The sequence below is a fragment of the Emys orbicularis genome, chromosome 2, assembly GCF_028017835.1.
Source record: "Emys orbicularis isolate rEmyOrb1 chromosome 2, rEmyOrb1.hap1, whole genome shotgun sequence".
In the NCBI taxonomy this organism is placed as follows: Eukaryota; Metazoa; Chordata; order Testudines; family Emydidae; genus Emys; species Emys orbicularis.
This window is the reverse complement of record NC_088684.1, coordinates 111420712-111444972: the sequence shown is the minus strand read 5'-3', so window position 1 is coordinate 111444972 and position 24261 is coordinate 111420712. Positions and strand designations below refer to the sequence as shown.

Below are 24261 nucleotides of genomic sequence, written 5' to 3'. Positions count from 1 at the left end.
CACCCCATTCCTGGCCTCCAGTAGAAGGCGAGTTTCCAAGAGTAAAAGGGTGTTGCTGGAGCATTCTGATGCCTGGCTGCTGGAATGGACTCTTTGAGCAGGCTGGTATAGGTTAGGGCTGCTCTAACTTACACGGGGACCAGACTCATTCCCAACTGAATTCCTCAAAGATTAGGGAACCATAAAGACAATTTAAAGCCACCTTTGCTCTCCCCCTGCACCAAGAACAACATAATCAAACTGTGGGAGATCTAGCCCTGTGTCATCACCATTTATTATTGTGACAGGTTTTAAGGAGAAGCCATTACATTTAATATGAGATTTTTTTTCTGGCTTTTAGCATAATGTGTCCTAGCCTTAATGTTTAAGCATAGCTTCTCTTTTATTTAAATAAATCCATGGGAATTCTTCCCATCCTTCTTGTTTGAAGTCTTAAATCAACATTTATGTGAGGACATCCAGTCTCCCCTGAATGCAATGGTTTTTGTTGCAGGGGGTGCGGGGAGTCTCTCTCCTTTTGGATATTGATTGTGGAATGGAGATAAGAAAGAATGGTTCCCAAAATACCAGGTGAAATTCAATAGCTAATAATATTGTATGCACTCTCTACACATAGACCAAAACCTAGCTACACTTATCAACGTGGTATTCAGAGAAATACATCATGGCTCTCCCCAGCTTCTCTAGTATGCTTTCAGAAGAGGGGCATCAAGTGTATTATATGCTCCATCTTGGTTGGACAACAGTAACTGAGGCCAAGATTTCCCCCCCCCCCCCCTTTCCTTTACCTAATGAGGAAAATCCTTCTTTCCCAGTGCCCTCTTTCAATGAACCCCAGACCCTGCTGTGTGGAGCTGTGCGGGCTTTAGCACACAGCTGGGCTGCAGTTGTGTACTCATTGGGCTGCACTTAGCCTGCAGGTTGAGAACCACTGGCATATACAAACACAGCACAGTGGCTTGTTAAAAAATGTAGGGCTCAATTGTGTCTTGTAAGTATAGTCCCATGTTGGGGATAGTGCTGAGCTGTGCCATTCCTGAGGGAGCATCGGGAGACATTTTGGCTCAGAAAAGCAGGGGTCTGGATTCTGAGCTGTGACCAAGGTGTTCTCAGTACAGCTGAGGAGGTGGCATAAAGCCATCTTTGCTTCCCCCCAGTCCACAGTGTAAGTCAGAGCAGTCTCAGGGTTATTTTCTCTTAAGCCAGCTGTCTGTGGCTCTAAGGAGCTCCTGGTAGTGAGGGATTGTTGGCCTTTCAGGATGCTATGGTTACATTGCTCCACCAGAACTGCACAAGCCAGCCTTAGCTGACCACAGGATGTGGTCCAAAATGCATCCTGGGGTTCTCAGAAGCTATGCCCCATGATGAGATGCAACTTATAGCCCAAGGGCCAGCTCTGCTCCACCTCATCACCATTCTTCCTGCCCCCTGTCAGGAAGCAGTTCCTGTGTTATGAGGGTCACACAGGGAGAGTGGGAAAAGTTCCTTGCACCCTCCCCAGACTGTGCACCTCTGAAAGGCCCAGACAGGATCTGGCTTGATGCAGAAATTACGGGGTGACATTCTATGGCCTGTCTTACATAATATTAGATAGTCACAATGGTGCCGTCTAGCCTCAAATACACATGTCCTCATTGAGAACTAAGGGTAAGAAGTTCAGAGTTTTAAAAGTTTATTGGTTTTGCATTATCTGAGTACAAAAAAGAACCTGATATGTTTAACACTTAAAATCCCATTTGGCAATTTTTGATTTACTAAACTTTCTACCTACATAATCTTAAGGCTGAAAAGAAACATGAGAAATTTCAGTCCAAGGGTACACTTTATTCAGTTTGTAAGTATTTGAAATCAGGTACTTAGAATGTAAATGCTTCCCCAGCTATAGCCAAAGCACTGCTAACTTAGAGCCATAAATGGTACAGGGCACATGTACCATACACTTTTATAAAATGTTGGCAGCACCATACTCCCTTATCCTGGATTCACAATCCTGTCTTGTTGGAAACCCAGCTGTATTAGACTAACCTTGTGGGCTTGGAGTCACAAACAATATCTTTCATTCAGGAGTGTAATCCAGTTGTACATAGAATCAAATCATGTCTCAGAATCATGCATGTCTGTCAATTCCACTACAAACCCAATGAGTTTTGTTTGAGGAAATATGATTTACTCACAAATGTTAAAGGAGTTGCCATAAATCACTTCTGCCACTTCATGGCTATCCGTTTTTATTTAAGGTATTTTCTATGAGAGGAACCAAACCATTTGTCAGCTTGGTGGCCTAAAACCTAAGGGAGTGACCTCACCTGCCTAAAACATCTCATTTGTTTTCATAGGTGTCATTAAGTATGGCTGGAAATTGAACCTTCTTGCTAGTGAGAGAGTCTTGTGAGGCTAGTGACAGAGGAAATAGATTTGCCTGCTTTCTCCTGCATTCACTAACATTTCATCTAGGATGGTTTGCTGATAGCTCCAACTCAGGATTACCAAAGCCGTTTTGTAATTTTCCCTCCTAAATCCTTTTCTCCTCAACCATTCTCCATTACTGTCAACAACAAGGCCATTCCCAGGTTTGCAACGCAAAGATAAATTTCAACGCTTCCTTCTCCGTTTTCTCTTTACATCCAGGCTAGGATAAAATCCTGCCATTGCTCCCTCCACAACATATTTAAAATTCCCCCACCTTCCTATCTGTCCAATGTTGCAATCTCTTGTCTATGCCTTTATATTCTCTTCCACCTTGTCTCCTGTAACCCACTTCTCACCAGCTGACTTGATATCCACATTGCTTTCCTCTAGCCTGTCCAAAACCCTGACATCTTCCTTAGCCATCTTACAAACCATGTTATTACCTCCCCCATCTTTGACTCACTCCAAGGACTGGCTTGCCTATCAAGGTCAAACTAGTTTTCATCATATTCAAGGCCCTACATCTGGCCCTGCGTATATTTCTGACACTCTTCTACTGAATTCATCCTGCCTCCCTCCACTCTGCAAATAATGCCAGCCTTGAAACCGCCTTCCCTTAATTTCCTTCTCCCACACTCTCGTCTATACCTTCTTCCATACCACTCCCCCCATACACGTGTTTGTAACCTCATCCCATCCACCAGACTCTCATCCTTTGTCTCTCCCCTTCAAACTCACTTCTGTGAGAGCACCTTCAAGAAGTGAGTGAGTTCATTTAAAAAAACAAGATCTCAATATTCATTAAACAATCCCAAAATGTGCATCTGCCCAAACTGAACCACCACATAATTGTAACCCTTGTCCTCCTTCCTCCACATCCTCTACTGTTTGTCCTCTTTTCATCACATCATCTCTAATATTAGACTGTAAGACCTTTGTTGCAGGGGCCTTGTCTTTTTACATATTTCTGTAAATCCCTAAGTAAATTTTGGGCACTATAAAGCAAATCATCATAAGAATTAATAATTGTGTACAAATATATAGCTGTGGTCTGTGGCCACACTGTTGAAATATTCTGATCCAAACTGAGGTAGAGTTATCCAGTATTTTTATGCGGACCCAAAAAACAGTAATAAATACAAAAATATGCTAAAATAATACTAGTGTGCTAACTAAAGCTGACAAACACCAAGAAACTTATATTTAAGGCTTATATTTTAGTTTGAGATACCGCTGTTAGCTCAGGCATTATAGGGGTCTCAGAAGGAAATCTTACAAAATGTCTTCAGTTACACCCATGCAGCCCATTTAACTCAATGGGGCTGAGTTCAGTGGGCTTGAATGGGTGCCATTGAGAATAGAATTTGCCCCAGGAGTCAGGACATTGAAAATGGATTGAAAACCTTTACTTTGAATTCCATTGCTTTTTTCCAGTAAAAATATAATTCTTATTGATGATGTTTTAATCAGTTATTGTATTAAATTTCATTTTCTGATAGTTGAATTAAAAGATTACCAAATAATATGTTTAAAACCTGCTATTGCCAGTGAATTGTACTTAGGTCTCTGTCAGACCCAACAGAGCAATTATATTATTGTGGATTTCACGTGGTACATTAATAGAATATATGAGTCACTTCTACTGATACCATAATGGCTCTTTTGGACAGGATACAATGTCAATGCAAGAGTATCAAATGCTTCATTCACCTATTGGATCAGTAAGTCCTTTAGATTTGATACTCTGCCAATAGAGCTGCCACAATTCATGCATTCATAAACACTTTCACAGAGATCCTGTCTGCCCCTTTTGCACACCCTCAGGTATTAAAACAAGTGTATCATTTTGGGCATGCAAGTACATGCAGAGTTGTATGATGATGGTGTAATGACTAAGATGCCATTTCTTAATGATGATGTTCACAGAGTGAATATAGATACAAGCACACCTGCTGCCAAGCTTTAATAACTTGATGATTTAAAAATGGTTTTCAATAACAGCAGCATTCCCTACAGATTGCAAAAATGTCGGGTGTTAAAATGTTTTTTTTTTAGTTTGTTTTTCTTATCGCCTCCCATTCGATCCAGTAGGACGTTTGCCTGAGTGAGAACTAGAGGACTGGCTACTGCATCTTTGAATACATGAGCCAAAATGAGTTTTAAAGCTACAAGCCAAAGTATTTCTTAGGGTTTGAGCCTGCAGGCTTTACAGGCACTGACCCCTCTCGCCCAGGAAGTGAATGTGGAGTTTTGCCGCTATATAGTTTGCAGCTAGGGCCCTTTGAAAAATGTTTTCAAGCAAATGTAAATGAAATTAACTAAATTATGAATCCCTAAAAATAAGATTTCTTAACATACCTTTAGAAATATATAATAATGTAATGAAAGCAACAGAATGAAACAGTAGACCTTGTTTCAATGCAACCTATCTATGAGATTGGGGGGGGTAAAAACATTAACACCATATTCCACCATTATTATAACATTTATTTACTTTGACGGCACTATTGGTGTTCTGTTTTTTAAAGACAAAAATAGGCAAGATTTGCTAACATGACATTTGCTAAAGTTTATGTTGGTTTCAATTGAATTACTCTAGATTTACTCTGTTCTAACTGAGAACAGGGTCTGGCTTGCAATATCTAGAGGTTCTGTTGACATGGCATTATGCCCCAGTTCCATTTTTGTAATCTAAGTGCTTTTAACCACTTCACCCTTTTACTCCGTGACATAAGAATTATTTACAGATGTATTATACCATAAATTGCATCACTAAAAGTGGTGTTCAGTACTGTTTTTATTTTGTGCAGTTTGGCAGGGATAATTGGAAGCTAGAGATTTGGTCACAGGTGGCATGATATCCTCTGGCTAAAACATAATCACTTCTTGATATAGAGAAGGAATGCCTCATTAACAGGGTGAACCTTCCTTTTGAACAGGCTGAAATAAGTCAGAAAATTCAATCTGTATCATTGTGGGGAAGGAATTTCACCAGGTGGGGTTATCTTGCAGACCTTTCTCAGACTACTTCCTATTCAATTCGGTGGGACTTTTGCCTGAGTGAGGACTACAGGATTAGCCATTGCACATCTGGATACATGAGCTAAGGTTCTATTTGGTGCATAGTTCAATCTCAGAAATGTGTCAATAGGATAGTTTTTGCATAAAGATAGCACTATTAGCATTTGCAACAAGAGTCTTTTCTTCAGAAAAATCTGTTCAATTTCTCCCTTACTATGGAAATCTTTTAAAAAGATAACCTTATTGAAGAAAACAGTCATTCCCTTTAACAGGTGTCATAAAAGTAACCTGTCTGATTCTGATCATAGGTATTTTGGTTTAGTGTGTGGAAACTGTGGCCACTGGTTTCTGAATGCCTCTCTGGAGGGGGCAATGGCTGGTAGAGCTATATATCATAAGATCCACTAGCACTGCATTTGCTTGCTCTTCCCCCCCTGGCTCACCTGTGTCCCATCCCCCTCCCATTTATGCAGCAGTGTGCAAGAGATCCTGCAGTATTGGGCTCTGTTAGAAACTCATGGAAGTTTAATATTACTGAAAGTTTCCACTGGCAGACTTTATTACCTCTATTAGAGGGGTCATTACCAGGGCCGGCTCCAGGGTTTTGGCCGCCTCAAGCAGGCCAAAAAAAAAAAAAAAAAAAAAGCCGCGATCGCGATCTGCGGCGGCAATTTGGTGGGAGGTCCTTTGCTCCCAGCGGGAGTGAGGGACCATCCGCCGAATTGCCGCCGAATAGCTGGACGTGCCACCCCTCTCCGGAGTGGCCGCCCCAAGCACCTGCTTGCCAGGCTGGTGCCTGGAGCCGGCCCTGGTCATTACAGAGGGACACACTGTTGCTTGGCTGAAGGTATGGGTCTAAGAGAATTACAAAAACATTTGGGGAAAGATCTGCAGTGTCTTGTATTGTGAAGCCATATCTATTGTGTGTATCACTGCCTCCCCTTTCTAAGGGAAGAATATGGCTGAGCAGCACAGTTCACAAATCTGCATGAGGGGAGGGGAATATATGGACCCTGGAGATGAGTCTCAATTTTATGTCTTTACTCATCCTCTTACCCAGACATGTCTCAAATTGACCAGGATGGCTATGGAAACTTGTAGAGTGAAAGATAAAACTTCTGCTGTCTTCTCAGATATCTTCTATCGCCTTTCAAAACGCACTCTTTTGTAGCTCTCCATGGCTCATGTAACACCATAGACTGCTTACAGATCTGGTGCTAAACAGGCAAAATACAAGTGCAACTCATTGGCAGCGGTTGTAACAAAACCTCAACTTGTTAGCAAATGATGATCTGATGGAAAATGTTAAATAACTTTTGTTGAATCTATCTCTGTTGCAAGTAACACATAATTCCACCCAAATAGAAGAGAGGTGGGAGTGGCTCTACTGAAGGAGAGAATAGGGGGGTGAGGGATGCTGAGAAATCCTGCATTAGTCTTGTTGTAAGCAGTCACATCTAGAGAGAGAGCTTGGGCTGGATTTTATGTTGTTTCATTGTTAGCTCCTTTTGTCAATAAAACCAAACCCCAGGAAAAAGATATATTTGAATACACTGCAACTTGTGTGCACAGTGTTTGGAGACGTGTGGAGATACAATGGATGAAATGCACCCCTATGCATTAACCCCGTGGCACTCTGCAGAGAGGTGAATTTTACCTTATAAATATATGCAAATTGCAAGCATTCAGCACATTGAAAGAGAGTGCATTATGAAATATATAAATCATCCTTGAATGTTTGGTCAGTCAAGTCACTTATCTGGCTGATCATTCGCACATCACTTTTTGGAAAAGATATCATACGCAGTGGAGTGTTCAGCAGACCATTCCATTTAACAGCTCAGAGCAGTGAGGGTAGAGGTGGTTTTGTTTTATTAAAACCATTGTATTCTTTAATTATTTTAAAGAAACATTAATTATACTTTTTAATGTAATCTTAATCTTAATGTTTCTTTCCCTGTCAAAGTGTCTTTTCATTCTTAATTTGGACCAAGCAAGAATTATCCTTCATTATCCTGCTTCATTCTTTTCTTCTCCACCAAACTGTTCTTTTGTGACACTCTAAAAGGAAAAGTGACATTGCTGGGAGTACTTATTAAGAAAATAATACGTTGCTAAGGAGATTGATGTCCATATTAGAGTGAAATCTAGAATTTTTGATGGTTCTAATTCATATTCTTCTTGTATTGTACAGCATCTAACCATGAATGCAATTAACCAGGCACTTAACTAAAACCCAGTGTACTGTGTGACAAATAATATATCAGGTCTCAGACAATACCTGGTAGAACAGTTAAGTGAGCAAGTATAAGAACTCTTATATGATCCTGCTTTCTAAACTTTTATATTACTTTTTATGTTCCCTTTATCTAAATTTTCTAGTTGGACTGCTGGGCAGGCCATATGGAGAAATTTCTGAGACAGTGATATGCCTCAGTGATTTTTGTGTTTTAAATATGTTTAAGTGGTAAAACACACTTTAAATATTTGAAAATAGTTCACCATTTCAAGTGTAGTAGTATGCAAATGACAGAAAAGAGCCATGGCTGTGATGAAGGCAAAGAAAGCTTTCATATCTACTCCATAGAGTCCACAACGTCCTGACTAGTAGAACTATTCTGGGTGGAGGACAATCTAGGGAACCCAGGTTGTCCTTGCCCCAAAGCAGAACCAGGTGATTCTCACTGCAAGTCGTTTTCTATCTACTTTGCAGACAAGAATGATCAGATTTTATTGAATTGGTTCCCTCTGTGGTAGCAAATCCTTTTTGGGTGGGGAGGGAGGGAAGTACATCATCTCTGAGTTTTGATAGGTTACACATGCTGAGGGATAAATCTTCAGATACACTGGAGCACTTGCCACCTTTCTGCTCCTCTCACCTAATCCTGAGAGGATATTCAGGCCTGAATATGCTCCCAGCATTACTAAGGCCATGTCTATGCTACAAGGACATTATGCTGGCATAATCCTATAGGGTAGATGCAGCACAGCCTACAGTGATAGAAGGGATTTTTCTGTCACTGTAAGAACACCACTTCTCCAAGCAACAGTAACTAGGTCAATGGAAGCATTCTTCTGTCGACCTACCCTGCATCTACACCAAGATTTAGGTAGTTATAGCGCTCAGGGGTGTGGATTTTTCACCCCTCTGAGCACCATAGCTGTCAGCCTACGGTTTAAGTGTTGACCAGGCCTAAGAGTAGCCTCAGGGCTGCTCCAAGTTCTGGCTAGTAAAAGGTTCCCTAGAGGCCATTATGCCTTCAAAGACTGCTAGAGCACAGCATATTCCAACCACAAACCCCGTGCATATCCCCAAAATACTCATTATGCTAGGGGATCTTTGGAATGACATAGAGCTAGCATACCCAGCCTCCTCAGCTGCCCACTTAGGAGCAGGGAAAGGCTGAGAATCTGATTCTTGGTGCTAGGTGTGCTGGCAGAGCTTTGGCCTGAAACCTATGAGCTAGTAGACTCAGGCTCCTTATGGCTTTCTCTGAAGGAGTTATTGGGTATACTACTGGTTAAGATTTCCTGCAAGAAATCATTGCCAAGGATCCACTTTTTCACAAGTGAGTGTTGAGGCTCATGTTTAAGAAGCCGTCACTTCATATCAATTTTGCCAACTCCTGCCATATTTCTAGTCTTCCTCATTTGAACCAGGTTACTGAGAAGATTGTAGTGGAACAATTTAGACACCTTTTAAACTATTTTTAATCTCAATCTGACACGTAGACTGCACTCGTTTAACCATTTGATTGTCTCCTCTTAGCTATTTTAGATCACTAAGCAACCTTCAGTACCGCTGACCATTAGATTTTGCTGATCTTGGCAGTGGTGGACTTGATGACCACCAAGTGGGTCCACTCTTTCCTCTCAGACTAGAGGATCATGAAGCTTGTGCTAGGCAATTGTTTTTTCTGCCCTGACAATGCTCTTATGAGAGATTCTGCAAAGTTCCTTTTTGTCACTCTTCCTGGTCAACATATGTGAGACACACCATGAGTATATGATGATATGCAGTTCTTCGTCACTTTTTCACTTCTCTCATGCAGTGTCCCGTTGCCTGCCAAAACAGGAGAATGGACAAGACTAAACTTGTTAGAACACTGTCAGACCAAATTAAAATGGTGCTGATGAGTAGTTGGAAGCATCTTGAGAGTTTAGTGACCCATTGTCAAAGGGTATGCATGCCCTTTATCAAAAATGTCTCCGTTTGTGTTTGCTTCTGGACCCCTAATTTTTAACAAATTCCCATGTAGTGTCAATAGTTAGAAGTACCCTTTTTCATCTGCATTGGCTAAATAATTTCAACCACTTCTCTGTATTGCAGGCGTGCCCATAATTATCCAGGCTTTTATGACCTCCATATTCTTTTGTTGCAATGTGCACTTCTTGGGGTTACCTTTTGAAGACCTGTTGGAAGCTACGGCTAGTACAAAGTGTGGTGGGTTCCTGCTTGCTCAGTGATGTCAATGCAGTTTAACGGGGAATCTATAGCACCTGTTTTCTGAAGTCTGGGTATCAATTCCCTTTGGAGTGCAATAAAGGTCTGGATTTTGCTCTATATATGCTCTATCATTGGAGCACTTTTGTTAACCATACCTTTGGTAATAGATTTGCAAGTCTGGAAATTAGGGTCAGAGCACTTCCAATGGTGGGCATTTACCTCTTGAATTCCCTTCCTCTTGTATGACACAGACTCTGGTCCCTTTAGGACACAATGGAAGACTAACTTTTTCAGTTTTTGCCTGATGGGGTAAGAGTGAGAAGTGTGCTTAGCTGTTTTCTAAGTGGATTCTATTTGAGGCTGATGCTTGTCAGGTGCATTTTATTTTTTTAGTTGCGCACGTGTTTTCAGATTGTCTGATGGACACAGTTGAGAAATCACAGATGGCAAAATTGTGATGCAACCACTCAGCAGATGCAGTGCAGAGGGAGCTCTGCAGCTCACCATGCTCAGTGCCCAAGGAGTGGTACTGGCATCCAGGGCATGGGAGGGATTTTTGAGAGCATCCACAGAGACAATGTATGGAATCCCTAAGGGCTGTAAATGTAATCTGAGATGCCTCTCCACTGCCATATTAGCCATGGCTTAATTAGAAATTACTTTGGTGGAGGTATTGTCTCTCACAGTAAAGAGAAGAGTTTCATTGGCTGACAGAAGGGGAGACAATTCCTTTGTTCTTCCCACTTTCCACCAGAGTCAGCCAACACTCTGAAATACCTATTCTCCCATCTATGACTGCAATCAGTAAAGTGGAGAGCAGCAAAGTCGCTCCCAAGAACCCAATCCCTTCCCATCCACAAGGACTTTGGGGAGACATTCTGAGCTCACTCCATCTAGTGGGTGTTCCCCCATCTCTTCCACAATCAACTGTCTGGCCAGCCTCCTCAGTGTACTGGAACTGCTCGTGTCTCTAGGACCTATCCAGGTGAGTAAGGGTTTGCAGGATCGAGCCATAATATGACTGTCCCTCATCCAGTTCCAGGGAAGCCCCAGAATTAAATACTCCAACAGGAATATCACATCATCAGTCCTAATCTAAACAACAACAGCAGCACTAAAGTGTTGGTTCCAGTTGTAATAAAGTGCAAGGGGACTGCATATCTGCATGTTCTGGCATGGCATGAAAGTCTCTTAACAGCCCACCATCAGTTTCGTTGCTGAACATTTGTGGTCCATGTATTACCAATATATATACAAGTTCAGTCTGTGAAGATTCTGCCCTTCACTTGAACTAGAGAGCATTGTATCCCATAGCAATAACTTTACTGCTTAAGTTAAAGGATTGTCTCCAGTTGCTGTCAATACAATATTCTTTCATTGACAACCCACAGCTGGGACAAGACCAGCACATTTCACTGCTAAGTACCATATTAAGTCTCAATAATGCAATTTCAGTCCTCTTGAAGACTGAGAAGTCTTATTCCATCATTAATTTGATTTAAGCAAGTCAAGTTAAGCAGTCATGGGGCTGGTGAGGCAGCACTTTATAGCACTTGGACAGCTTCATACTAATTTATAGCAGTTACAAGGAAGTCCCAAAACTGCCTTTCTAACACTTGCATTCCTATTGTTTAAAAGGAATCTGCATTCAGTTCCCAGTCGCATTACAGCATAAAAGTCCATTGCAATAGATTCTATTGCGCATGAGGTAAGCACAGACTGCAGCTGGGAAAATCATTTGTACCAAGCGATTTATTCAACCAGTTTCACCTCTTTTTCTGTTTAAATTTCTGCAAACAGATTGACGTTTTGTCTCATTTATCTGTTGTTCCAAATTATTCATAATAATTTCTGCAAATATTTTTTCTTCTGTAGCTTGTTTGCAAGTGGGTTATTTGGTATCCAAAATCCAAGTGGTTTTGATTGAAAACATAGAGCATATGACATATTTCTGTTCCAGGACTGGATTAGCCTAACTCTTAGAATCAGGTTTCTAGTATGAATGTTGGCATTTCCCTTTCTGTGAATACCCTGCAATGTTCACCTAAAATCTGCCATTTTTGTGATCATTCCTGCCAATAAACTCATACACTAGAGCATTCACATAAAACAAATAAAGGGGCATGAACTCCTCTGAAGTAAATTCATTTAAAAATTTAATTTTCTATATTGCACAACAATGGAAATCAGAATAGGTCCCTACAGGACAGGAGTGGAGGATGGGAGTGGACTTCAGAAGTTTCACCAGTGAAAAAGTTAGCTTATAGATGGAGAAATGATCACACAACTTTTTGTGGAATCCTTGGCTAGCTATAATGGTATTTTTGTTTGTGTTGCAGTAATGCCTAGGAGCCCTAGTTATGGACCAAGACCCCATTGCGCTAGGTGCTGTACAAACACAGAGCAAAATGTCCCTGCATTGTACTTCCTATGGGCCTGTGTGGAAAGCCATGGGAGGGGACTTTTTTTATGTGAAAATCCTCCACAGAAATTATCCCCCATTGTCCTGCTGTGGGGAAGTGGGTGGGTCCTCCTGTTTTGGAAAAGCCAATCCCATTCATGTGAAAGCCCAGTATCCATGCAGTTACTCTGGTTCCTAATGGCCACTGCCCCCAGCCCAGCTCCCATTGGAACTGCACTGACAGGGATTCCCTCTGGCCATGGTTCACTCCAAGCTCCCTGTTGGAGACTGTGGAAATATTAACACAGCCTAGAGCTTTATTAATTTTGCTATGTAAGTTCCATAGGGCTACAGGAGCATCCTACCCCAAACCCTTTATTTTCCCAGCTCACCACCCCCCCTCCCGTTTTTCTTGTGTGGATCCCCGACTGTGCAGAGAGTCCTGCAAGGTCTGGGATGAGATGGGGGAAGGTGAGTGTAGGAAACAGTGCTTCTGAAGGGCTATAGTGCCCCTTCCACGCAGAGGAAGAGAGTTCTGCATGTGGAGGACCCCTGTATGTGCAGATGCTGGGGAAACAATCTGGGCCTCTGTTTATGAAACTGAAATTCTGCTATACAGAGCAGGAATTGCTGTGATACTCCCTGTAGACTATTTTCAATCATGAACGGCTCAAATAAACATTCAAATGAATGTTCACAGATACTTTTTTGCAGTATTCACCTAGTTCAAGGGAGGACTTAGGTTCTAATTAGCTCATCCTTTATGTAAAAATACAGCCAGAATTTTTCCATTTAATTATTTGTGAAAACTGTCAAGGCAAAGGAAATATGCCTTTGAAAATCAGATGAAAATGAAGCTTGCTGGTGCGGCATAATTGCCAGCAAGGGCTCTCACGAATTAAGTGACCATCAAGAAAATTTGAAGCATAAAGCAAACTTACTGGATTGTTGCTATATTTGCTTTTTTTCCCCTTATGTACAAAGCATGTCCAATGGATCATTCCCATATGAATACAAACATCTGCATGATGACTAATGTAGTCATGGGCCAACTTAGTGCCTCTTCACTATTTTTACATTTGCGTGATCACTCAAACACCAGGAAGACCACAATGAAGGCGCGCATCTTAGCTTTATCCTATGATCAGTAAGTAGCAGAATTTAATGATATTTTATTTTCTCTCAACATCTGGATTTTTAATTTATTAGGGTTCTTTTTAGCATATTTGTGAGAGTTATAAACCAGATCCCCTTCTCAGTTCCATCAATAGAATTCCATTTGTAGTAAAGTTAACTGAGAGGGGAATGTCAAGTTTTTGGTAAACCAAATATTGGCATATTGCAAAAAATGTATATATTTTATCCCAACACTTATTTTTAAATATGCTTTCCAAGTAAACTGAAGTTCGGATCTTACATGTTAATATACCTAGAGAGTTTGATGATATGTTCCTCAGGTGACCCCTGAAGCTATGGAGATTGCATAGCACATCAATCAGGACAGAGTTTGGTTCAGATTTTCTCCAAAAGGGCTTGTTGATGGAAGGTAAGGACTGAGAGGGTTGCTTCATGTGTGAAAGTTCGTATCTGAAGTAGGTTGTTCTGCCACTTATGAATTGTAAGCATTGTGTAACTAAAGTAAATACAGTTGTCTTTCACATTTTCTTTTCTATTTGGCAAAGAAAAATAATACCAATTCTGAATAAAACATAAAACCTACATAGCAAAATATACATAAGCTTCAGTATCAACACTGCATCAAGTATAATTCCTTTGTTTTTTCCTTTTATATTGTGGCTGTGCTAACTTGTTCAGATAAAATAAGAATATGAGAGAATTTTTACGCAGATCTTTGCTTAAAATTTGAACCAATTAAAATGGAATATTTTCTGAGATCAAAACAATCATAGTTCATTGTTTTTGTATTTAATTTTCATAGGGCTCTGGACTTCCTGGTTTCACCCAGGACACACCCAGGCTGTTTTTATGGATTTGCCAGCCTGGCTATCAGGGAGTACTGGAAGTTTTACAAGAGGATTGGAAATCTCTTGGGTGAAATCCTGGGTCAATTGAAGTCAGTGGCAGAACTCTCATTGACTTTATTGAGATCGAGATTTCACTTCATGTGCACAGACTGAATCACAATTCAGAGAGCTAGAGATAAACATCCAAATATCCAAACTTTCTGATTTGCACCCATCACTGATTTACATATTAGAGACAGGCACAGACTATGGAGTTCGAATCTAGAACCAGATCTGAATTTCCTGAAATTTCAGGGTTTCCGGATGTAGGGGGTTGCTTCAGAACCGTCTCTTTTCCACATAGAGATGTTCAGTGGCTAATTAGCAAGATGTACCAAGTAAAACATTGCAGTGTTAGGGAAGCTGTTGTAATAGCAATAATAGAAGGAAGAATTACACCTTCTCTTGCACTCCATGCTGGAATTATTTATAGCCCCAGACCAGAATACCTACGCAAGGCCCATGCACTGCTTAATTTCTATTTAAACTCTATTTTGAAGGTTTAAGTGGGATTTACAGTACATAGGCCTTTTTTGTTCCCTTGACGCAGATGGTAATTTCACCTGACTGAAGAAATCATGACTGAGTAACTGTAATTTGTTCGCATCTGTTCCCACACTCAAAGGTTCCTCCCAAATGATAGAAAGTACAAAATATGTCCTAAGGGAAACAATTCTGTAGTATTTTAGTGATGTGTAATTTTGTATACATTAACCAATACTTTCCAGTACGACAATAAATCTTGAAAAAAAAAAAACCCAACCCAAACCCAAAAAGCTTCTGTGCCCGTGCTTCTTAACTCACTTTAATGTGTTACATTCAAATGAATTGTGTCAAGCAAACTACCTGGCAAACTTCCACAATGTTATCATCTTTAATTGGCAGGCATTCTGAAACCCAGTATAATAACATGGCTTTTTATTAATGCTGAGCATAAAGATAAATGGTTTACATATCTGCAGATCACATAATTAAACATTAATGAACATAATAAAATGTTGGAAAGCTTTTTTATTTATCATTGTATATCTTTTCAATTCATCATCTAGAATCAATGTCTTACAGACAGCACAGTAATTCTCAGAGCTTCTGAAGGGCAAAAAATCTGGAGAAGGAAAACGGGTCCCTAGATTATCTACCTAATTGAGCAAGCCAGTGGAAAAAATATTACCAGAGAAGAGAGTGGTAAATCTTTGAGCCTGCTCTTTGAAGTAATTGTCTTATCTCTCTGTATAGCATAATGATTGTGTTTTTAAGGATATGATTTCTATTGTGCAGTATTTATTCATATTATAATGGATCATTTCTTTTGATTTCAGGGTCATAAAGGGAAAGCCATCTGCAGTGAAAAAGTATTGCAGGAAAAAGTAACCAAACAGTTTGTCCAATACAGAAAAAAGTGGAAGCCCACGTAAACAGGAAATGAATTAATTAAAAGTGGTCTTTTAAAAAAAGAAATAATTGTTGAATAATTTTTTTTAACAAAACTAATTTTGTTACCATTTTAAATACAAATTTGGGGCCAGATCTTTAAATTGTGTAAATTAGCATTAATCCACTAAAGTCAATATACACCTTCTGCGGGATCTGGCCCTTTGTGTTTTATTGGTTTTATTCTAAAAATAAAATTAAAGCACAGCTTTATTTTGGATAAAAATATTCCACTAGCATATTGCTGTGTAAATGATTTAATAATTATATATGAGAAATAAAATCTTTCTCTGGAAAAGCTGGTTTCTATGTGCCTCATTGATGGAGCAGTCTACGTCATAGTCAGTTGCAAGATTTGTATCTGCATTGTCTTAGCCTCTGTCTAGAGCTAAAGGGAAGTTGTGCAGGGTATTGTGTTTTCAATAAACATCCTCAGCTATTCCTGTCACTTTCACTTGCTATTCGGCACATAGTTTTAGTATTAGAATAATTAAGAAGTAATGCAAATTACACTAGGTTACATGTAGTGGAGTCTGGTGATCTCTGCACATGTATAGGCAAAAATGTGGTGGAAAGTACATGCCGAGCCAAAGTACAGTACTGTAGTAGGTAACGATCACTCTTTATTAGATACAAAACAAGGTAAGTAATGTCTGTCCTGCCTACACAAGGAACCTTTACCAACGGAATCGGAAAAACAGTGTTACCCATTGATTACATTGTTATCCCTTAAACCACACAATACCTTAAACCCTTTATGTTACTGCATATTATAAACTTTCAAAGGCCAAGGTACTCACTCACCCATTCAGAAAAATAAATATACTCTAAGTTACACGTGCATTAGTAAGGAGAAGAGGATCCTAAAAATCTCACCTAGACTATTGGTACAAGGAAGAATTACATATGGTTTGTGACAGTTTAACACATGTATTTATACTTTTTGTAACTATAACACAATTGTATATGCTATTCACTTGCTTCATGCACCTGTACCCGAATGTCAATTTTCTATATTTTGTATTCTAGTGTTGTTTGTATCACAGTAATACTTAGAGCCCCCACTGCTAAGTGCTCTTCTAACCTCTGGTAAAAAGCAGACCCTGACTCAGATTTATTGTATGTGTTATTAGCTATTTATAAAATATTAATAAAATCTTTAAGCTGCACATGTTGCAAATTTTCTCTTCCATGCACAGTATTTTTTGGGTTTTCTTTGAAAGCCTTATTAAAAAAACCACACTTCTCTCCCTCGCCCAGTAAGAATCATTTCATCATGCAAAGCATGCACTAAGGCACTTTTCAATGTAGTTACACAGTTGACTATAAACCAAGAACAGATCGATATCCCACATCCTGTAACTAATGCAAAGTGACACATTGGTTAGAGCTGACAGGCAAATGCTCATTGTTAAAAACTGGCCAATGCGAGCAGAAATGTGGCATGAAACAGGTTGAACACACTATAGCTGCCAGAGCTTTGAATGTCGTGTATACAAATGTCAGCAATAGTAAAGCAGTTTTTTTATTTTAGCAGACTGCATAGCACAAGCTGGAAAAATCCAGTGATATGGGCTGCTGAGACAGTATATAGTTGGAAGTGGTTGAATATGAATGCACTGGTCTACAGGAGATATGGTTTTCAATCAATACCGAAGAAGAGGTTGCAATTTGTTGGGAAAGCTAGACGTGATCAAAGCTTCTGTGAGATTTCTGAAGGAAAGTATTTTGATAGCTTTAAAAAGTCTCTTCTTTTGAAGGGCAATGTGCCTCGGGCTGTTTCATCTTTGTAATTTTGGACTGGGTTGTTGTCATTTGTAAAGAGCTTTTGTTGGAGGAGCTGTTGATTTATAATATAGGTGTGGATGGTATATAGTTAAAAAATCAGCTGCAGAGCTTTAAAGACAAAGTGTGGCCTTTGTAGTGAAGTCTAAATACTTCTTGTAAATAGGATTCCTCTAATATGGATGCCCTGCTCTGGACTATAGTTATATCAGGGTATTTCCATCCGAACTAGTGAGATGATGCCAGTTCCTTTTTTTTTTTTTTTTTAACTCAAAGCTCCTCCTGCTGGCATATTTGCTGAAACACTTTGCCCTGACCCCATGGAAGAGAGCAGATGTTTCCTCTGCTCCTTGCAAGTGAGCTTTTGTAAGGGATTCTTTCCCCTGGGAATTACGTTTATTTTTATTTCCCCTGTAAATTTTCTCCTGCTCCCTCCAGTTTGACTTCCAGTTGGAAGAAAGAGGATCTTCAAGGAAACTCTTTGGGAAAGGCTGGGGGATCTCTGCTAACGTAGCAATAGATCCCTAACCTTATCAGTACTTGCTGAGGTGGAGCAGCTCCATCAGGAATAGGAAAGGGCTCCTGTTCCCACTTGTAGGCCCAAAAAATGATTTGTTCCATGTTCAGTGGAGTGCAGCAGCACTTGTGGCATATTCCTAAGCACCAGAGGTTTCTCTGGTGGTTACCAGCCCACAGGGAAACATCAGGGCACCTGCTCCTGCAGCTAGCAACTTGGCTGCCTCCCACTTTGTTGCATAACCTCTTGGAGACACAGAAAGAGATTCAACCAGATAGTTTAAGCACCTGGCATCACCCTGCTTCCCCTTCAGGATCACCATCTTGCCTCCCTTGCAAGCCAGCAACACTCCTCCCCCCACCAAGCAAATGGGTGCAGGAACAGAGCAGTTTTCAAATGAACACTGCCAGTCTGCAACCCTCTACAAAAGTCTACATTAAGCAAGCAAGCTCAAGTAAGGGGAGTAAAACTCCCTTAAATGGGCCCCACACAGACAACTAGTACCCATTTCCCCTGCTCCTTGGCCAGTTATTCACTCAGTACTTTTTTCATAACTACCAAGTTTTGCACAGCTCCAGGTAACATTTTATGCAAATTAATGACTGAGCTAATATGAATATTTGCCTATAGTGTACCTATAACCATAAACTTCCACGCACACACAAATTTGTGTGAATGTAGTGCTAGTAAAAAGCACTGGCTGGATAGCCCTGACGAATGGAGTCCTGTGTTTATCTACACAGCAGCCATGGGGCAAGCATCCCACAAACAGTGCCCTGTCACCATGCCTGAACTGTGATACAGAGGGAACTTCTTGCATGACTAACACTGATTTCTAACCTCTCTTTAGCCGTGCTTGTGTGTGGCCCTGGACTCAAGTTCCCATAAGCACAGGAATCTGTGCTGCTACACATACCCAACCTCCAGCTTCCTGGCTGCCTCTGTTCTTTTTTGTATGCAGTGTTGTAGCCAAGTCAGTCCCAGGATATTAGAGAGATAAGGTGGGTGAGGTAATACCTTTTATTGGCCCAATTTCTGTTGGCGCAAGAGACAAGTTTTTCGAGCTACACAGAGCTCTTCTGGGAAAGGTACTCCCAGCGTCACAGCTAAATACAAGGTCGAACAGATAGTTTAGCATAAGTAGTTTGTACATATGCAAAGGGACCAATCAGGGTGAGGTAGCCTGTTAACATCCCTGTAGTCATAGTACAAAAAGGGAGGTTAGTAGGTTACAGATTGTTGTAAAAAGCCATAAATCCCGTGTCTCTAAGACCATGATTTTTAGTGTCTAGCAAAGTTATGAATTTAAGTTCCCAGGCTCATCTTTTGAAAGCGTTGTGCCTGCTTCTGTTGATGATGAGGACTGAGAGGTCAGATACAGAGTGATCGTTTTGTGAAAAGTGTTCACATACAGGTGATAGTGTGTTTTTGTCTTTTTTTTTTTTTTTTATCATTTTGCTGTGTGAGCTCATTCGAGAGCATAGTGATTGTCTGTCTGGTTTCACCCACTGTTGTCATTGGGGCATTTAGTGCACTGGATGAGGTACACCACATGTTGTGATAGGCAGTTGTTGGACCCAGGAATCTTGAAAGGCGTGTTGTGGGGGTATTGATCACCATAGCCATGGAGATACAGCTGCAGGTTTTGCATCTGTTGTTCTGGCAGGGCATGGTGCCGCTTTGAGTTGGTGTGTTCTGGTCTGTGTGGCGCTTGCTTGTGATGATGAGCCTGGAGAGGTTGGGGGGGTTACTTGAAGGCCAGAAGAAGGGGTTCAGGGAATCTGAAATAATGAGCCAAATCTACTACTTTTGTAACTTCAGTGGAATTTTGATGTCTTATAGTAGTGCTGAATCTGGCCAAATAAAGAGAATAGAATTGAGCAAAATACTGTATTTTTTGCTACACAGAAATACTTTTTTTAGCATACAATACATGTTTATGGTATGCAAGCAAATGTGATTAAAATTATGAGTAGAGTTGGTTGGAAAATGGGTTTGTTTGCTGCAGAAATGTTTGACTTTCATTTTTGGTTCAAATCTGAAAATTTGGGGCTTGAGGGTTTTTAACAAGAAGTTGAAATTTTCCACGGCAAGCAGACTCTTTGTGAAAAAAATTTGGTTTCTCAAATTCCCAATTTTCTGTCAAAAAACAGTTTTGACAGAATTTTTGACCAACCCTAATTGTGAATTGATGAATTCACTGCCCTATCTCACATCCAGTACAAAAAACCAGATGAGACTCAGGTTTTATAAATCCAAGGCCCAGAATTTTTTTAGGTTTTTTTAAGCCTTTTCTGGGGGACTTAGGATCCCTGAAGGGCAGCATTTCATCTTACTGTGCCCATTTTGTAGGTTTCCCAAATTCCTGATGGATTAGTATCTCGTGGCATTTATGTATGACTAAAGGTCATCTAGAGATACTAGGAGTAAAATAAAAAGACTAGTGTGAATGAATAAAGATGTGCAAAAAGTAACCACGGGTCATGTGAGATATACACCTCTACCCCGATATAATGCTGTCCTCGGGAGCCAAAAAATCTTACTGCGTTATAGGTGAAACCGCGTTATATCGAACTTGCTTTGATCCGCCAGAGTGCGCAGCCCCCCTCCCCCCCAGAGCACTGTTTTACCGTGTTATATCCGTATTCGTGTTATATCGGGTCGCTTTATATTGGGATAGAGGTGTAAAATATCCACCTCTTGTGTCTCCTGGTATACTTAGATTTTAAGTTCTGTGCAGCAGGGACCAGCTGTTTGTATTATGTGTTTACAGTGCCTAGCATAATGCCTCCAATTGCTAACACAATACAAATAATAATTAACTTATCAATAAGATGTGGAGGATGTTTGGAAAGATTAGCAAATGAAGTGAGAAGATGTAGAAATAAGTTAAGAAAATGAATGATGGGATCTGTATGTTATAAATTCTCACAGGAGTTTATTATTTTATGTTTGTTCTATTTCATTGAACGAAACAGCAATGGGAAACAAAGTGTTGTATCTTGTGTAAACAATTGGAAAGTAAATTTTAAAAACCTAGAAGTGGAGAATAGAACCCAATTTGAACAGGAAGTTAAGACAAATAATACAAAATACAAGTACATTAGGAATAAGAGATCCATAAAGGAGATGTTTGGTCGCCTGAGAGGATGACAATTAATTGACAGAAGAATCTAAAAAGAGAGACTATTCTGCCTCAATGTAAGATGAAGATATAAATTTCCCGAGAGGAAAAAAATCAAGACCTTGCCAAAACTAATGGTCAAGAAAATAAAGTTTAAAGATTAATAGACAAATACAAATACAAGGACTTAGGCTGTGGTGAAGCCTGGAGACGCTCATCAGGGCCAGAAAACAAAAATATGTAGAGAGCTAAGTTTTGATTAGGACTACACAGTAATACCCAAAAGACTTCTCTCGAAAGCCAGTAACCCCCTGACCCTGGCAGAAGCCATGGGATGGAGGAAGCTCCCCCTGTGGCCCCGGCAGAAGCTGTGGAACAGGGGAAACCCCACCCCCAGTGGCCCCCGACCCTGGCAAAAGCTGCGGGACGGGGGAAGCCCCCCCTGCACCTTCCAACCCTCTCCCTGGCAAAAGCTCCTGGGTGGGGAAAGCCCCCGCAGTGGCCCCCAACCCCATCCCTGGCAGAGGAAGCCCCGAGTGCCCCGACCCTGTCCCTGGCAAAAGCCGCAGGGCAGCAGGGGCACTCCCCATGCCCAATCCTGCTCTCTGGCACAAGCACCTGGCAGGCAGGGCAGGAGAAGCCCCAGAGCCCCGATCCTGGTCCCCTGCAGAAGTTCTCACTCCCTGCTACGGCCCCAGGCTCATGGCATGGGGACAGAGCTTCTCTGGTCTTGGGGCCGCAGTGGCGGGGGGGGGGGGTACAGAAAGGAGCAAACAGGTTGTGGGGCAGGTGGAATGGGGGGACCGTGGGTGGAACAGGGGCAGATCCCAGGGAAGGGGCAGAAAGGTGTGGGGCTGTGGGCGGGGCCATAGGCAGAAGTGGGGGGAGGGCCCACCCATTTGCTCTGGCCCAGGGCCCTGGGAAATTTTAATCCGCCTCTGCAAGCACAGCTCAGCTGGATCAGAGTATTAGGACAGGGTGTTCCTAGTGGCAAGTAGCTAGCTGTGTACACACTGTCTCTGGTACTCTGCCAGAGCATGAATTTGCTGTGGTCTTCAAAACATGTTGTGAAACTTAGTTTTTTGGCCAAGAATGTGAATGAATTTGGGGTAATATTATGGGAAGTTTTTTGCCCTCTGGCACATTGCACTGGTTTAAAGAGGTTGACAATTATTATTACCCAATGTAGGCAGCATTGGTTAATGTTTTGTATTTAATATCTGTCACATGCCCCGAAGCCAGGATAATACACACAATATCTGTTACATAGCAGGACTTATTTCTTTATGTCAGCACAACCCAAGCTGCAGGTCCTGATGACAGAAACCCCACCCAGTACAGGGGGTGCAGCAATGCAAGCTTCCTACAACCTTCTCTCTAGTTAGGGGTCTACAACCAGTCATCACAGCATAGAAAGTCAGAAGCACCAGGAAAAAAGGGACAGGGCACTTGGGAGATGTACTGGTTGGGCTCAAAATATATTTTTAAGGGGGACAGTTGACTGGATAGTAAAAGCCCACGCCTCATTGCCCTGTGATTTTGGCTTCGAGGCATAATGGAAAAGAGGTGCGCTTACAGCTGTGTAAGCTGTAAAGAGAGAAAAATGAAAAACAGGGTCCTAGATAAGTGAACAAATCTAACAGAACGAGGATCCAATAAGGGTTTAATGGGGTTAGAGAGGCAATGGGGCTACACGCGAGACTAAGGATACATAAATGTCTGGAGTGGTATAAAATGTTATAATCAGCAAGGTTGCTGTATATGCCCTGTCTGACACACAAAATTTTAAGAATGCTTTTAGAGAGCTTTTTAAATGTTGTTGGGAAGATAAAGCTGTAAAAGACTTGTCAATTCAGTGCTAACAATGCTAGACTCTCTTTCCTCTACAGAAACTCCACATTGTCTTGTTTACATGGATACATGGCACAGAGTGAAGGACACACAGTACAAAGTCATTGACAGAAGCTGAAAATGAATGAAGATTACTGGTACTTGTGATGATGTTTTCCTGACTGATATGGGTGATGTGATAATCTGAGAGGCGCCCTAGTAACATCCTTAGTGAAGCATTTATTTTTTACTCCCATCATCATACGTCTACAAACCATTAGAAGAAATGATCAGTCAACTACCAGAGGATACTGTGGAGTCCCAGGGTTTAGATGAGCTTGAGTGCAAGATCTGTTACAACCGCTATAATCAGAGACAGAGGAAACCAAAAGTGCTGGAGTGTTGTCACAGAGTATGTGCCAAATGCCTTTGCAAGATCATAGACTTCGGGGACTCTCCTCAGGGAGTCATAGTGTGCCCATTCTGTAGGTTTGAGACATGCCTGCCTGATGATGAGGTTAGTAGTCTTCCTGACGACAACAACATCCTTGTGAATTTGGCTTGTGGGGGAAAGGGGAAGAAGTGCCTACCAGATAATCCTACAGAACTGTTGCTAACTCCCAAAAGGCTGGCATCTCTTGTTAGCCCTTCTCACGCTTCCTCCAACTGCTTGGTTATAACCATCATGGAAGTGCAGAGAGAAAGCCCACAGACTCTGAACTCCACCCCGGTGGTGGAATTCTACAGGCCCACGAGTTTTGACTCTGTTGCAACTGTATCCCACAACTGGACAGTGTGGAACTGTACATCCTTGCTCTTCCAGACCTCAATTCGAGTGCTCATTTGGTTGTTAGGTTTGCTATACTTTAGTTCCTTGCCTTTAGGGATCTACTTACTGGTATCTAAGAAAGTCACCCTGGGGGTCGTTTTCGTCAGCCTTGTTCCTTCGAGCCTTGTTATTCTCATGGTTTATGGCTTTTGCCAATGTGTATGCCATGAGTTTCTGGACTGCATGTCTTCTTGATAACAAATATAGTCAAATAAGATACTGCCATGTTTGTAGCATAATTTATCTTCTCTGTTGTATTCTTATTTATTATTATTATTCATCACACTAAACAGAAGCAGTAGCCACAATTTTATGGTCCATTTATTTTGTTTTTTAGTTTTGCTTTGATATTTATTGTGCTTTGTTCTACTTGTTCATTATACTAACCAATGGAAATAAAATTTACATGTCAGTTTTTAAGGTTAAGCTATAGGAAAAAAAGC

General features: G+C 41.0%; 1 protein-coding gene across 1 annotated transcript; it reads left to right on the top strand.

The window, feature by feature from the left end:
• Nucleotides 1–23275: 23275 nt before the first annotated feature.
• Nucleotides 23276–24013, top strand: RNF182 (ring finger protein 182). Its single transcript, XM_065400128.1, has one exon. The coding sequence runs from the start codon at nucleotides 23276–23278 to the stop codon at nucleotides 24011–24013; it is 738 nt and encodes a 245-aa protein (XP_065256200.1).
• Nucleotides 24014–24261: the final 248 nt, after the last annotated feature.